Source organism: Musca domestica, unplaced genomic scaffold (genome assembly GCF_030504385.1).
Source record: "Musca domestica strain aabys unplaced genomic scaffold, Musca_domestica.polishedcontigs.V.1.1 9, whole genome shotgun sequence".
In the NCBI taxonomy this organism is placed as follows: domain Eukaryota; kingdom Metazoa; phylum Arthropoda; class Insecta; order Diptera; family Muscidae; genus Musca; species Musca domestica.
Window position 1 is genome coordinate 16,720,807 of NW_026712435.1, and position 15,380 is coordinate 16,736,186.

Here is a 15,380-nt window from a genome sequence, read left to right on the forward strand (position 1 = left end):
ATGTTTTTCGATTAAAACTGCTTCAACATCTTGCATCCTAATTGTTGTTGTTATATGTAGCCGTTTTATAACTTGATTTTTTTTGCTATCTAATCTAAAAGTTATTGTTAACATGGACATTAATTACCTTGTATTCAATTTTTTATGGCTGGGGAGCCAATAATAATAATAGCAAGTACTTTATATAGTAGTATAATGTATGTACGTATCTATATATCATGAAATTGTGAATTTATTTACTTTTATTATTGAATTGTTTTTTAACTCAGGTTTAAGGTAGGCTATGTAATAATTATGTACGGTCTATTAGGCCTTTTTATTACAAATGGATTAATAAATAAGTAAATAAATAAATAAATAATAAAACATATCGAAAATTGTTGAATTTATTTACAGAGTGTAGCAGGTCGAATTTATATGCAACACATTTGACATTCGGCATACGTCTTCACAAAAAGATAAACAGCTGGTTCAAAAAACAACTGGATGCCGGTCAAAAACATTTTCGATCTAAGGAACTCTAAACGTTGTTGGTGTGTTTCAAGGGTGTGTGTTTGTTTCTGTTTTGATTCCTTATCTTTATTCCGTTTTCTGTTTCTGTTTATGACTTTTTTGCTCCAGAGTGGTCATATAGCATCGTCCTTCTTGAATCCCTATTCATATCCAGTTGGAGCTGTCGGAGGTGCATCATTTAAAAACGCAACACGATGGCAGAGTTTTTGGCAGAAAACAATGCCTGTGGACAAAACTTACTTGCCATTGTTTCTATGGGTAATTCCATTATTGCAGAAGTGCTCCGCTTGAAGGATTACATTCCAGAAATATTTAGGTGAGTTGAAACGAAAAGGAAAGTTGGAAATACTATCCCAATTATATTTGTATACCCTAAATCAGAAGATGGAAAAGGGCATGAAGTTTATACTGGAAAAACCGAAAATTTTAAAATTAGTAAATAGTTGGTTACTATTCAGCTTTTATATTGTGGAGGAATGATGAAACTCCGATCGTTATTATGGAAAAACTGAAAACTGTTGACTATGCTGCGGAATTTTCAATCCTCACCTTTTCACTGTTGAATGAATAGTTCGAGTAGATAGAAATGGAATAATAATTTTTATATATACTGAAACTGAAATCCCTATACCTTATTTGATTTCCTGATTTCCTTTTAAATCAAAAAACTTCCAAAGAGAAACAAACACATTTACAGGCAAAGTTTTAAAACTACATTAATTATACCCTCAGCCATATGGCTAGAGAGTGTATTTATCAATTGATACGGATATCTAGGTTTCTTGGGACCAAATCCGTTTCACGACATCTGGAGTCGACCTTGCGATGTCGGTCCGTCCGTCTGTCTGTCTGTCTGTCTGGATGGTGCGCACGATAACTCTCGAAGGGAGTATCCGATTTAATCCAAACATGGTACATGGTAATATTATTGTCAAACTTAGATCGATTTCGGAGAAGGGCAATATCGGTCCACTACTTCTGGTACCTCCCACGCAAAATGTCAACATTTGTCAACAAATCCTAATATTTGCATCAATATCGGTCCACTCCATCCAGTACTTTCCCAACAAAGGGTCAAAATTTTGAATAATTATAACTCTTATAAAAAGTGATGTATGTGTCCGATTATATTCAAATTAGACACATCTCAATATTTTTATTAACCCAAGGTCTGGTGTGAAGATGGAATATATCGGTTCACTACTTCTGGTACCTCTCCCACAATGGATCAAAATTTTGAAAATTCATGTAGCTAATAAAATACGAAATTAACATCGGATTCCATTCAGACTTGCCACATCTCAATACTTCCGTCAAAACAAGATCTGTAATAAAGATGGCAGAGATCGGATCATTCCTTCTGATACCTCCCCAACAAAGGGTCAACATTTTTTTTAACACAAGATCTGTTGTGAAGGTGATATATAACTACTAACTATGATTTTGCATAAAATTGGGTATAAATGTTTGATTTTCTTAAAATTTTGTCCATACTAATATTTTCTTCTGTATTAGATAAAGTATGAAAATGGAATGCTTCGGTCCGCTATATCTGTTACCTCGCGTATATTTTCACATTTTCCTAAAATTTGCACATAAGAAAAATTTGTAAAAGAGGAAGTCGATATAGTCCAAATCTGGCACGTTGTAATATTTATATCGGTATTAGGTCAGATTCGAATTGGTCAATATTGGCCAACTGCTTCGGAAGGGTCAACAGTTTGAATAATCATAACTCAAGGCTGTGGGTATACATCTGTCGGTAAAAGCGACTGATACTATTTTACTGGTTTTTATATTGTTTTTCTTAGGCTAGAGTCTAAAGCAGATCAGCAAAAATATGCCGAAGTAATAATGGATTTCAGTTATCTGAAAATTGCTGAAGCACAAGACCAGAAAATTGAACAGGATCCCCTTCTACAGGACTTAGATGAAGAAATACGAGAAAACTATTTGGAAATATTGACACGATTTTATTTAGCCTTTGAAAGTACACATCAATATGCCAAAGATTTGCAACAATTCATTGATGAATTAAATCGAGGCTATTACATTCAGCAAACATTGGAAACGGTATTGCAAGATGAAGAAGGAAAGCAATTGATGGTATGTAAGAATTTTTTTCTGATCACCTGAATGTTTAACAATATATATTTCTTTACTTTCATTTGAAATAGTGTGAAGCTCTGTATATATTCGGCGTAATACTTCTTATCGTTGACTTTCACATACCGGGTGCGGTGAGGGAGCGTCTTTTAATATCATACTATCGTTATAGTGGTTCGAAATCACACAGCGACAGTAATATCGATGATGTGTGCATGCTGCTTCGTTCCACTGGCTACATTTCACCAAAAGCAAACAATCAAACCAACAATAAAACCTCCAAAGATGGCATTTCAAATTATCCCGAATCATATTTTGCCCGTTTTAAATTTGATGAGAATTTTATTGATATGGTTATTGGACGTTTGCGTTGCGATGATATTTACAATCAATTGAGTATATTTCCACATCCCGATCATCGATCTACCGCCTTGTCAACACAGGCCGCCATGCTATATGTTTGTTTATATTTCTCACCAAAAATACTGCACTCCCAAGTGGCACAAATGCGTGAAATTGTAGATAAGTTCTTTTCCGACAATTGGGTTGTCTCAATTTACATGGGCATAACTGTAAATTTAGTTGATGCTTGGGATCAGTTCAAAGCGGCAAAGGCTGCGTTGTCTATCGTTGAAACGACAGCCATAAAGGGTTTTTGTCTGTTGCGCAAAGAGAAAATGGAGAAGGTGCTAAAACAATCACAGGAGATATTACGTGATGGAATATTAACAGACTTCTTTGTACTGCAAAATATTTCAAAAATCATAAATCTCATACGTCAGTGCAATGTTTTGTTGAGATGGTATTTCACACATGCCTCCAAGACAATTTATGAAATTTCCAGGGGTCCTGTTACACAAAAAATGGAGCAAATCATAAAATTGGTACGAACCGAGTTGGGCTACAATGAATTGGATCTTTTTAAACTATTGCTCAATTGCTCCCAATTAGAACTGGAAGTTAAAGAGATTTTACGTAGTTTAATGCAAGAAAAATCCAACAGATGGAGTGATTTTAAGAAGGAAGCTTTGGATCGGGTAAAAGAGTTGGCGGAGGCATTTTCAGGATCTCGGCCGCTATCGAAAATCGAAAGTAATCCACAATTAAAATTGTGGTTTGATGATATAGCCAAAGAGATTGAAAATTTAAATTCGGACAACGTAAATATTTCCGGTAGGACTCTGATACAGTTGATACAAGCCTTGGAGGAGGTGCAAGAGTTTCATAATCTGCAATCGAACATGCAAGTTAAGCAGTATCTGATGGAAACTCGGGAATATTTAACAAGAATGACTCAGGTGAGTGAAAGGAGTTGTGCAGTGATCTCACAAAACTGAAAAATTAAAATCAATTTATACAATTTAACACTTCCAGATCATCAATGTGAAAGAAGATATCCTCATCAATATACAATTGATAAGTGATCTTAGCTATGCTTGGCGCTTAATAGACCGCGATTTCACTGCAATTATGCAAGATGCCATCAAGAGACAACCTAAATCTGTTATACGACTTAGAGCTACGTTTTTGAAATTGGCCAGTGCTTTGGAAATTCCACTGATGCGTATAAATCAGGCAAAATCCGAAGATTTAGTATCCGTTTCCAACTACTACAGTACAGAATTGGCCAATTATATGCGGAAAGTACTACAAATAATACCAGAGTCAATGTTTAATTTAATGGCCCGCATCATTCAATTACAAACGGACGTTCTCAAAGAGCTACCCACCCGTTTGGAAAAAGACAAATTAAAAGAGTATGCCCAATTTGAAGATCGTTATACTGTGGCTAAATTAACACATTCTATATCGGTGTTCACCGAGGGTATACTTATGATGAAAAAAACGTTGGTTGGTGTAATTGAATTGGACCCCAAACAACTACTGGAAGATGGTATACGCAAAGAATTGGTTAAACATCTGGCCAATGCCTTAAATGTGGGTTTAATTTTTACACCCAGCGGCAGTGGCGGTAAGCAAAAGAATCCCCCAACCTTAGAATTGGAAACAAAATTAGACCAATTGGCCAAAATCATGGATGGCTATCGCAGGTCATTTGAATACATTCAAGACTATTTGAATGTGCATGGCTTGAAAATATTACAACAGGAATTGACACGCGTCATCAACTACAATGTTGAAAGGGAGTGTAATGCATTTTTACGCAATAAAGTGCAAGATTGGCAATCTCAATACCAGTCCACCACTATACCTATACCAACATTTCCACCATTGCAAGGCGATACAACAAAATCCAACAACTTCATAGGACGTTTAGCCAATGAAATACTTCTGTGTACGGATCCGCGCAATACCATTTTTGTGGAATTGAAAGCGACATGGTATGACAAAAAGTCGCCACATAAAGAAGTTTTGGATTCACGTTTCTTTTGTAAAATGCGCGAAGCAATTGGGCCAGCTGGTTTGGTGGGATTGGATCGTTTGTACACCTATATGTTTGTGGCCGATTTAAAAAAGAATATCGAAAAACTTCAACATAACATTGAAAATGATCAAATGTGGTCTTCAACTTTGGCTCAATTGACGCTGGAACTGGAATCGAAACAATTTCCCGGCGCATACACAACTAATCCTCTTAAATATTATGCAGCATATCATCAAAGATGGCTTAAGGTGTGGCCCACTATGGTGGATTGGATATTGGATTTGGGCCACAAACAAATACTGAGAAAACAATTGGCATTTGAATTGAAAAGTAAGAGTAAAGTAAATGCAAAGAATTTGGAATCGGCATTGGAGACATTTAACAGGTAAGGGATTATTTGCTAATAATATGTTTTTAATACTCAATAGACTATGTAAAATTCTACAAAGGTGAAATGTTATTTTCAGAAATGAAAATCATAAACAAATTAAAATCTTTTCCTAATCAACTTAAAATCTGTGTTATTAGAGATGGGCAATCCTTCTGGTACCTCCCCCAAAAAATGTCGAAATATTCACAAAAATATTTTACTGCACAGAGAGAGAAAGGATAATCCGATTTCCTTCTGGTATCTCCCCCACAAAAAGCCAACGTTTTGAATAACCAAAAAAATTATAAAATCCGAGGATATGGCGGTGGTTCGAAAATGTGTCATATACTTGTACGAAAAGTGCCAAAATTTGAGATATATGTTAGTGTCTGTGGTTAAGACATGGAGTTGGTTTTGGAAATATGTACAATAATTGTACGAAAAGTACTGAATTGTACTATATTTGGTATTGGATGGAGGTATAGAGATAAAATTCTCAAATTTGATATTTATATTACTGATGGTATCTGTGATTGAGATTTGACGGTTGTTTGGAAATGCGTCCTATATTTGTACGAAAAACACTAAATGGTACTAAATTGTGTATTGGATGAAGGTATAGAGCTGAGATCTCTGTTGGTATCTGGGATTCAGATATGGAGGTGGTTCTATGTGTTCTGTATTGGATGAATGAATAGACCTGAGATCCTGAAAATTGATACGGATGTCACTGTTGGTGTCTGTGGTTGAAAGGGTGTTTCTGGTACTGGATGGAGGGATAGAGCTGAATATGTATAACTTTAAATTGCGATAACTTTCGGTGTCTGAGATTGAGATATGGAACGGATTATCAAATGAGTACTTAAATTATACGAAAAGTACTAAATATTACTATATTGGGTATTGAGTGAATGTAAAGAGCTGGAATCCCGAAGTTTGATATTCAGGCCTCTGTTTTTATCTGGTGTTGAGATCTGCTGGTTATTTTGCAAATTCGTACCATAATTGGTCGAAAAGAACTAAATGTTACTCATTTTGGATCAATGTGGGTGTCTACAATGGAGAGATGTAGATTGTTTTGAATATGCGTAGTAAATGTTACTAAATGTGGTATTGGAAGAAGGATAGAACCGAAATTCAGTAATTTGATATTGAGGTCGCTGTTTCTCGGGTTTACATATGGAGACGTTGAAAAAGTTTTGGACAGAAAAAAATGAATGTGGGACCACATTGGGCAATGGTTTTACTAACCTCCTCCTAGGTTTACTTCAAAATGAAAGTTTTTGATGACTTTTGGTGTAAAAGGTATACATTTTCCTATTATTCTTTCTGAAAAAGAAAAAACTTATATAATATATACGACTTTGAAAGTCTGAAAATTTAGTATACTAATACGATGCCAACTTCCAAGAAACTAGAAAAATGCAACTCTGTGATGGAGTCTTATAGTGTCAAATATTTTAAAACGAAATGTTTTAAATAAGCAAAAAATTGTGGATTATTTGCTAAAAATATTTTCTGAAAATCTATGGTTTTCAAAAATCTCCTTTGTTTTTATACCCTACAACACATAGTGGTAATGTCTTTCTTCATTTGTTTGTAACACGGAGAAGGAAGCGAGATAGACCCATAGTTACTTTTGAGGATCTTCATAGAATCACTTTCTGAGTCGATATATGCATGTAAGTCCGTTTGTCCATGTATTCTTGTGAACAAAATTCAGGTCGCATGTATTATCCGATTGAGCTGGAATTTTCCAAACAATATTTGGACAAGGACAAACCCTATTGAAATTCGTGATAATCGCATCAGATTTGGATAAAGCTCCCATATAAATCTTCAACCGATTTCGGGTTAATTGTCCACCAAACAGCCAATATCAGTCCAAATGACCTGAATTTTGGTACATCCCACCGAATTCAATTTAGAAGCAGGTACATCAAATTTGAAGAAAATCTGTTCAGATATAGCTATAGCTCCCATATATATATATATGTTTCATCCGATTTGGGGTTTTAAGTCCCTCACATGCGTACCAGATATCTTATCGTACCAGATATCTTATAGAGCTCGGAAATACCTTTGCCAAAGTTAATCGAAAACGACTAAGATTTGGATATACACTGGTGGCCAAAACTAAAGCAACTTAAATCGCAAAGACAATAAATGTCCTGTAACTTTTACAAAAATAAACAAATCGTAATTATTTTTCCAGTTTTAAATGAGGGGTTTAATTCACTTTTATGAAACTAAAAATAATAATACAAAAATAATTTTGAACGAAAAATAATATGTGGAACACTAAAATGACCCAATTTTTGCTTGGTCAAAACTAAAGCAACTTTTGATTTTTTATTTTAAAATAATTAAATTTTGGCTAGTAGTCGATAGCATAACCATTATTTTTGATAGCAGCTGCAAATCTACGAGGCATTGAATCTATAACACGCTCAATTTGATCCTTGGGTGTGCCTTCCCAGGCACCCCAAATTCTTTAGAAAATGTTGTGCTTATTTATTTCCGAATCTCTCTTGATCTTCCTATCTACGATACTCCAAAGGTTTTCTAAGGAGTTTAGGTCAGGTGATTGTGCCGGCCACAACAAAACATGAATTTTTGACTGCCGCAACCAATATTTGACAAGTTTGGGATCCTTGTCATGCTGAAACACCCAAATCAGCAGAATATTTTACTCAGCGCAAGGGAACAACGTGATGTCCAACACATCTTTGTAAACAAACCGATCCACAACTTCCTTTATTTTATGGATAGGCCCAAGTCCATAGAAAGAAAAACAGCGCCACCCCATTTTTGACCCTCCCTCATGCTTCATTGTACCTTTGCAACACTGCGGCTTGAGTCCTTAATTTTTTGGCCTTCTCACCGTAAAATTTTTCACGTCTGAGCCTTTAATATTAAACGTAGACTCATCCCAGAAATAATGTTTTTCCATTGAGCTTGATTCCACTTAATATTATCGTTTCCGAAAGCCTTTTTGATTTTTTCAGATATAAATGGTTTTTTGATGTCTTACGGGCATGCAGACCAGCTGCCACTACTCGTCTACGCACTGATCTCGAGCTTATATCCAATGATTGCTCTCTCTCTCTCCAATCCAGTTGAACTCTTAAATAGTTGTTTTTTATTTCTCTCACAATTTGTGGATCAGTACAGGCTGAAGTTTTTCACGGCCTTCATCCGTTATAGACTGTTACTACTGATCCAGTTTCAAAAAACTGACTTAGTATACAGAAATAATTATGAAATCACATAAATATTTATGAATTATTTCTCGGAAATCATTTTCTGTGATATGTTGTTTTGATAGTCACTGATAATTTGCTGTTTTATTCAGGTACTGTATTTGCTTTTAGCCAGTTTTAAAATTTTTTTGGGCAGTACTTAAAAAAACGAATAGATAAACACATACTGTTGTAAAAAACTTCTCAAAAAGGATTTATGACAAGCGAAATTGTCGAAGGAAGCAAAAAGCGATAAATATCACAGTAAAAACCAAATTTTCTCATTTTCTTAATTTTTGAAAAAGTTACAGGGCATTCATTCTCCTTGTAATTTTAGTTGCTTTAGTTTTGACCACCAGTGTAGCTCCCATATATATCCTTAATCCGATTTCAGGTTTATTGTGCAAATAATGGCTAATATCTGCCAGAATGGAGTGAATTTCGGGACGTACGTTTCCATTTTGTGGAACTCGGCTCCGATATATATATTTTTAATATAATCCTTCTCGAAGTGATATCATGCTCTCTATAGCAATGTTATTTGGTATAAAAGATTAAAATGTCTCCGTCAAATTTAGTGAAAATGGATTCAGAATTGGATATGCCGCCCATGTATTAGTTCCTTTTAAAACCAAACTGTAACTGTAAAGCCAAATGTTGATAGGGATGATCTACTTCAAATAAATTATTTTGTTACGGGAGCTCCACTAAATATGCATAGTAGTGTTGGGTATTATATAGTCGGCCCCGCCCGACATTTGACTTTTTCTTACTGGTTTAAAAAAATATTATTTTTTTTAAATTCCTCGACTGTATAAAATATATCTTAAAATATCCGCGATTAATATATCTAAAAAAATCTCGCAGTCTATAAAAAAAAAATATTCCCAAAAATATATAACAGTTCCGTAAAGATCGGAATTCATCATAATTTTTAGAAACTTTGTTTTATTTAACATCTTACATATCTATTTCCTCTTCTTGTACAATTTCAGATCATTACTAAATGAATTGGAGAATAAAGATATGCAACAAAAATTCAAAGACAATACAATGCTGGTGGAACTAAAAGATTACCTTATGTATACAGGATCCTATGAGCCGCTGGAAGAAATATTTGTTTTGTGCAAAAACTCTCATAATATACCACTATTCTTCTCCTTATTTGTCCTACACAACGTTACCAATCGCTTACAATATTCAATGCAAATTCAAAGTCTTCTACCAAAAGTGAATAAAGATGCATTGGATGGAGTTCCGCTCATAGTTGGCTTGCTAACGATTTTACAACAGTTTCATAAAGATGTGAAAACTATGTTCATAACATATCTATGTCAATTTGTTTCGGTCTTGGTTGAAACGAATTTGAGGTAAGTTCCGAGATATTCTCCTATTTAAAATATTTTTTACCCAAACTTCCATTTTTTTATTCCGACTAAAAATGTAGCGCTAAACATGAATTATGCCCAGAGGCCATTACAACATTACATTTTTTGGAAATGTTTGTGCGTTTGTCACATCTACCACGTTCCACACTGACTGAGCGTTTACCTGTGATCATATTAAATCAGTATGAATATTTAGGTTTAGCTGTTAAGAGTTAATTTTTACACATTTTTTAAATTTATATGTATTTTGTTTATTAAATATATTTAATAGTCTACTAAAACAAATGCATTATAACAATAAAATTAATTTTACAACCAAAAACATTTGGGCCGCGGTTTAAATTCAAAGAAAAATAATCAACATATACCTCTACTAAATATGAGGTAGTTGCTTGTTGGTGTGTTCCTGACCGAACATAGACAAATTTATGTAATAACGGTGGGGGCATTGCGACCGGTGAATTTAGGCAATTGTGATATTTCCAAGGCAATATCAATCAAGGGTTTCAACATTACACTGGCTTGTCCTAAAACATTATCCTTTTCATAGGAATCAATATACAATCTGAAATCACAAACAAAATTTAATTAGATTTGAATATCTTAACGAAAATACGGGTTTTCAATTAAACGTACCGCACAGTAGCACCACTGCTGCCAGTTCCACTTAAACGCATAACAATACGACTGCCATCCTCAAAGACAATGCGCAAGCCCTGTTTGGTGGCCACGGACTTATCAACGGGATCAGTGTAGGCGAAGTTATCGGCAACTTTGACTTTGTAGCTCTTGCCACCACTGGAGAATTCCTTACCCACAAAAGAGGGATCGGTAATAGTTTTCTCCATCGTTGCCATCATTTCATTGCATGGATCCAATTCACACTCTTCATAATCGTAACGGGTGAAATAGTTACGGCCGTAGACCGACCAATGATTCTTCAAAATATCTTCAATACCCTTGCCGGTGTGTTGCATAATGGATAACCAGGCCAAAACAGCCCAAATGCCATCCTTTTCACGTATATGGTTTGAGCCTGTACCGAAACTTTCTTCGCCACACAGACACAAACGACCGGCATCCATTAGGTTACCAAAATATTTCCAGCCAGTGGGTACTTCAAATACCTCCTTGCCCAACTTTTTGCCCACCAAATCGACAGCCGAGGCAGTTGGCATACTTCTGGCAAAACCTTGAATACCATTCTTTTGGAAATAAGGAATACACTCCAAGTAATGGGCAATAACAGCCAAAGAATCGCTGGGGGTAACAAAGAAAGCCTTATGGCCAATTATCATATTACGATCCTGAAAATGGAAAACGTATATAACATCATGGTTAATTTTAATAAAAACAATGTTTTCTTACACCATCACCATCAAAGGCAGCACCAATATCATAATCTCCATTTGCCACGGCATCTACCAAATCCTTGGCGTATGTCAAGTTTGGATCCGGATGTAAACCACCAAAGTCAGGCAACGGAGTTGTGTGCACCACACACTGTTCACTGGCACCCAAACAATTTAAGAAGATCTCTCTTACATAGGATCCGGTGACACCATTCAAAGAATCGATACGCATTTTCAATGGTTTTCCCGACGTTTTGCCGCTAACATAATCCTTGAGTTTGGCAAAATCGAAAATCTCCTTCATGTGATTAACATAATTGGCCACTGAATCGATAACTTCAACAACAAATGGTTGATTGTTAACGGTGTGTGTGGTAGTACCGACTTTGGTAATATCCACCGGCAGACCTTTGACAATTTTGTACTCTTTGATGGCAGTTGAAAGTTGATAGATTTTATTTGTAAAAGCGTCGGGAGCTGGGCCACCATTTTCACAATTAAACTTGATGCCGAAATCGTTTTCGGGGCCACCAGGATTGTGAGATGCAGTCAGGACAATGCCACCTGGTGAAAAAAAGGAAGTAATTGTTATTTGGGTCTCATTTCAGTTTACTTTAGTTCACATGATATTTCTCACTTCCAGAACCTGAAAAAATCTACTAGTTTTGCAATATTCTCCGATAACATAAAGGCAAAATCGGCTATCGTAGTAAAAACTTTTACATTCTTGCATTTCTGAAACAGACCAAGTATTTTTTATGGTCCGAATTTATATTAGACAAGTTTACTTGTGCCAAGTCTCTGTATGTAGGAGAGAGACAGTGGTAAGGGGAAAGGAAATGGCAAAAAATACTGGCAATTTTTGTGTTTGTCCGATACGAAATGGACAATATTGGACCATTAATAGAAAATAAATATGTTTTTAGTCAAAACATGCGTTTAATACTATCTTCAGAGTGATAACTGTTGTCCAAAAAACTAACTAAGAAAATGATTTGTATAATGATTTGCAAATTAGAATATTAAAAAATGCAAATCATTGTCGAACAACATTTTTTCTAGTTGTCATTTCTGTACCATTTTTAATTTTTTTCTACAAAACTTAGCATACGCTTTTTAAAAAAAGTTCAACTTTTACTGTTCGCAATGCATTTTCCTTACATTGTATGTTTATCGAACATTTATTTAAAATGTTGCTGACCTTCACTATTAACAACAGACAGTTACGCCAATGATAGGGGGCACTACTAAGTGATAAGACACTATCCCATGTTTGTACGTCGAAATAACTGCATTTTAGCAATAAACAAACTTATCTTTCACTTGACTTGCGAATGTAAATAAAGATCATGACTGAGGCATGTAATACGGACATCAGGTTGGTGAAACATGATATGAATTGAAAATGCACAAATGTGATAAGAACAAATTCTATTGTCTTCTAAAGTACTTGTAAGACAAACAGAGATTAGAAAAACTAAACAATACTCAATTTAGTTTAGTACCACTTACCCAATGCCTTGTGATGACGTATCAAACTTGATACAGCAGGGGTTGATAGTATGCCATTTTGACCTACCAATAATTTACCAACCTATTTAAGATCAATTCAATTAAATTAATATAGGAATCATTTTGCTGTATTTGGTTTTCCTCTCACCCCATTGGCAGCACACATGCGTATAATTAATTCGGCAGCCTCTTTGCAATAGAAACGGCCATCACCACCAACCACTAACGTGGAGCCTTTAAGGGCATCTCCATTAGCATCCAAAATACATTGGACAAAGTTTTCCGTATAGTTTGCCTGGGTAAATACTTTAACCTAAAGACAAACAATATATGTATTTCAAATTCTACATTGAATTTTCAAGCTATTCCTGGTCAACCTTTTTGCGTAATCCACTGGTGCCTGGCTTCTGGCCCTCGTACACAGTTGTGGCTACAGTTTCCGTTGCTAGGGACATTTTTCTGTATAAGATATACCACAGAAAATGTTTATTGCTATTTATACCTAATATATATTTTATTATTAATAAAAATCTCAATATCGTTATCACACCTTCTACCCGAAAAAATCAAGAATCTTCTTATTGCTCTGTAACGTCCCCCAAACACTTCAATTGACAAACTTACACTGCCTCACTGCCTGTGTTGCTGAAATCGTTGCTGCTGTCCTATCACTATCAAAACGACACCCCCAGCTGACGCTGTGTCATTGACAAAGGTCATTCTTGTACCGGCAAATTGAATTGACCGAAAAGTGTATATTTACTTTTGCAAAAATAAAACATAACTCATCAATTGTTTATATTTACCTCACGTTTTAAGGAGGAGAAAACAAAATGTTATAAACTGCCAGCAAAAGCCAATAAATCGAAAAAATTCTGTTGATTTTTGAATGTAAACAAAAGTTTTAATCATAACATAAACAAAATTTCTCAGCTGTAAGACAGTGTTGTCATTTTCGTATACGGTTAAAGCTGGCAAAACATCGATACGACTATCAACATTTTATTTTTATCGATACTTTAATTTTATACAAAAGTGCTCTGTTCCAGACCCTGCAAAAATCTACTAGTTTTGCAATTTTTTATTATTATCGGTTATTGTAGTAAACATATTTATACTCTTGCAGTTCAGGAAGAGACCATTTATTAATACTTTTTAATTCTCCAAAATTTATATAAATTTGAAAACATATGTAACGGAAAAATAGAAAAATAATATGGATGCATTTATTTTTATATAATATACAGGGTGAAATGAAAAAACTGCAACTAACTTCAGACTGCTGTCATTTCTTAGCCACTGGTCCGACAGCTGTTTAAATTATTCCAGTTACAGCTCATTATATTGTTTACAAGCGTTCAAAAGTATTTTGGTGAGAATTTTCCAGAAAAAAAGTTATTTGTGATGGAATTCAAGCGTGATAACACTATCACGCTTGAATTTCTTTATATTTGACTGGAAAACCACAAGAGGCTATTGTTAGAGCACTCCAGCATTTAAATGTGAGTAAATCTTTTGGGTCTCGTGCCATCGCTCGTTACCGTGATACTGGTAGCGTAGCCCGACATATGTTAAGGAAGTGGACGGAAGAAAACAGCAACATCAGCAGAAATGGCCACGCGTCGCAGTGGCCGAAAAATGGCTCGTGAGCTGAACATGTCGCAATATTCCATTCTGCAAATATTGAAAAATGAGCTCTTTGTAAAGCCATTGAAATTCCAAAAAGTGCAAGAACTTACACCCCAACAGGAAGAAACTAGACTCAAAAGAGCTAAAGGGTTGCTTCGCTCGGCCGAAAGTGGTGAACTGATGAATTTGGTTTTCTCCGATGAGAAAACATTCGTTGTCCAGCAGTTTGTAAACAAAAAAAAAAAATGATCGTGTTTACTTGCCAGCAGAAAATGTGCACCTTCGGTTGTCTACCAGAACTCAAGCGCCGGCCATGGTGATGATATGGGCCGCCATTACAGCCGATGGTCGCTCTCCGCTCGTATTAATCGAACGTGGCATCAGAAAATGTTCTGGAGGGTGTATTAAAGCCTTGGGCACGCAATCATTTTGGCCGCAGACCTTGGACATTCTAAGAGGACTCAGCACGCGCCACCCAAGAGTGGTTACAAAATGAGGTTCCTCGCTTCATTTCCAGCGCACAATGGTCACCAAAATCTCCGGATACCAATCCGTTGGACCATTGTGCCTGGGGTATTTTGGAAAGCAAGGCTGGTACTAAAAAATACCAAAGTGTCGATCTCCTCAAGCAAGCGCTTCGCCGGGAATGGGCCAAAATACCGCAGAGCAACATTCGGGCAGCTTGTGACGGTTTCATTGGCCATATTTCGTGCCAAAGGTGACCAATTCGAACAAATCTAAACTTATTCTAAAATTTGATGCTATTTCCGACAAGTTTTGCTTTCATTCAATAGAATTAAAAAAAAATAAAAATTATGGCGTTTGACTTTGTTGCAGTTTTTTTTTGTTATATCACCCTCTACATCTTGGTACCATGCGTAT

General features: G+C 35.5%; 2 protein-coding genes across 4 annotated transcripts; one reads left to right on the plus strand and one right to left on the minus strand.

Annotated features, from left to right (window-relative positions):
- Nucleotides 1-589: 589 nt before the first annotated feature.
- LOC101898968 (WASH complex subunit homolog 5) lies at nucleotides 590-10,290 on the plus strand. Its single transcript, XM_059131525.1, has 6 exons — nucleotides 590-829; nucleotides 2,325-2,619; nucleotides 2,691-3,917; nucleotides 3,994-5,390; nucleotides 9,613-9,987; nucleotides 10,065-10,290. The coding sequence occupies exons 1-6, from the start codon at nucleotides 708-710 to the stop codon at nucleotides 10,219-10,221; spliced, it is 3,573 nt and encodes a 1,190-aa protein (XP_058987508.1). The 5' UTR covers nucleotides 590-707; the 3' UTR covers nucleotides 10,222-10,290.
- On the minus strand, nucleotides 10,232-13,566 carry LOC101898680 (phosphoglucomutase). 3 transcript variants are annotated; one of them, XM_005188050.4, is made up of 7 exons: nucleotides 13,427-13,566; nucleotides 13,247-13,371; nucleotides 13,018-13,182; nucleotides 12,870-12,951; nucleotides 11,374-11,921; nucleotides 10,642-11,312; nucleotides 10,232-10,570 (listed from the first exon to the last, which is right to left on the minus strand). In XM_005188050.4, exons 2-7 carry the CDS (start codon nucleotides 13,322-13,324, stop codon nucleotides 10,432-10,434), a joined length of 1,683 nt encoding a protein of 560 aa, XP_005188107.2. In that variant the 5' UTR covers nucleotides 13,325-13,371; nucleotides 13,427-13,566; the 3' UTR covers nucleotides 10,232-10,431. The 3 variants fall into 3 exon arrangements, with proteins under 3 accessions (XP_005188107.2, XP_019893941.2, XP_019893942.2); XM_020038382.2 differs by having other exon boundaries at nucleotides 13,247-13,328; nucleotides 13,420-13,555; XM_020038383.2 differs by having other exon boundaries at nucleotides 13,247-13,328; nucleotides 13,494-13,512.
- Nucleotides 13,567-15,380: the final 1,814 nt, after the last annotated feature.

Bases quoted from the DNA above. Each gene is read 5' to 3' on its own strand.
- LOC101898968 (XM_059131525.1), top strand. From the start codon at position 708: ATGGCAGAGTTTTTGGCAGAAAACAATGCCTGTGGACAAAACTTACTT. The intron at 830-2,324 runs GTGAGTTGAAAC...TGTTTTTCTTAG, and splicing joins TACATTCCAGAAATATTTAG to GCTAGAGTCTAAAGCAGATC. The intron at 2,620-2,690 runs GTATGTAAGAAT...CATTTGAAATAG, and splicing joins AAGAAGGAAAGCAATTGATG to TGTGAAGCTCTGTATATATT.
- LOC101898680 (XM_005188050.4), bottom strand. From the start codon at position 13,324: ATGTCCCTAGCAACGGAAACTGTAGCCACAACTGTGTACGAGGGCCAG. The intron at 13,183-13,246 runs GTTGACCAGGAA...GTTTGTCTTTAG, and splicing joins CCAGTGGATTACGCAAAAAG to GTTAAAGTATTTACCCAGGC. The intron at 11,313-11,373 runs GTAAGAAAACAT...TTCCATTTTCAG, and splicing joins CTGCCTTTGATGGTGATGGT to GATCGTAATATGATAATTGG.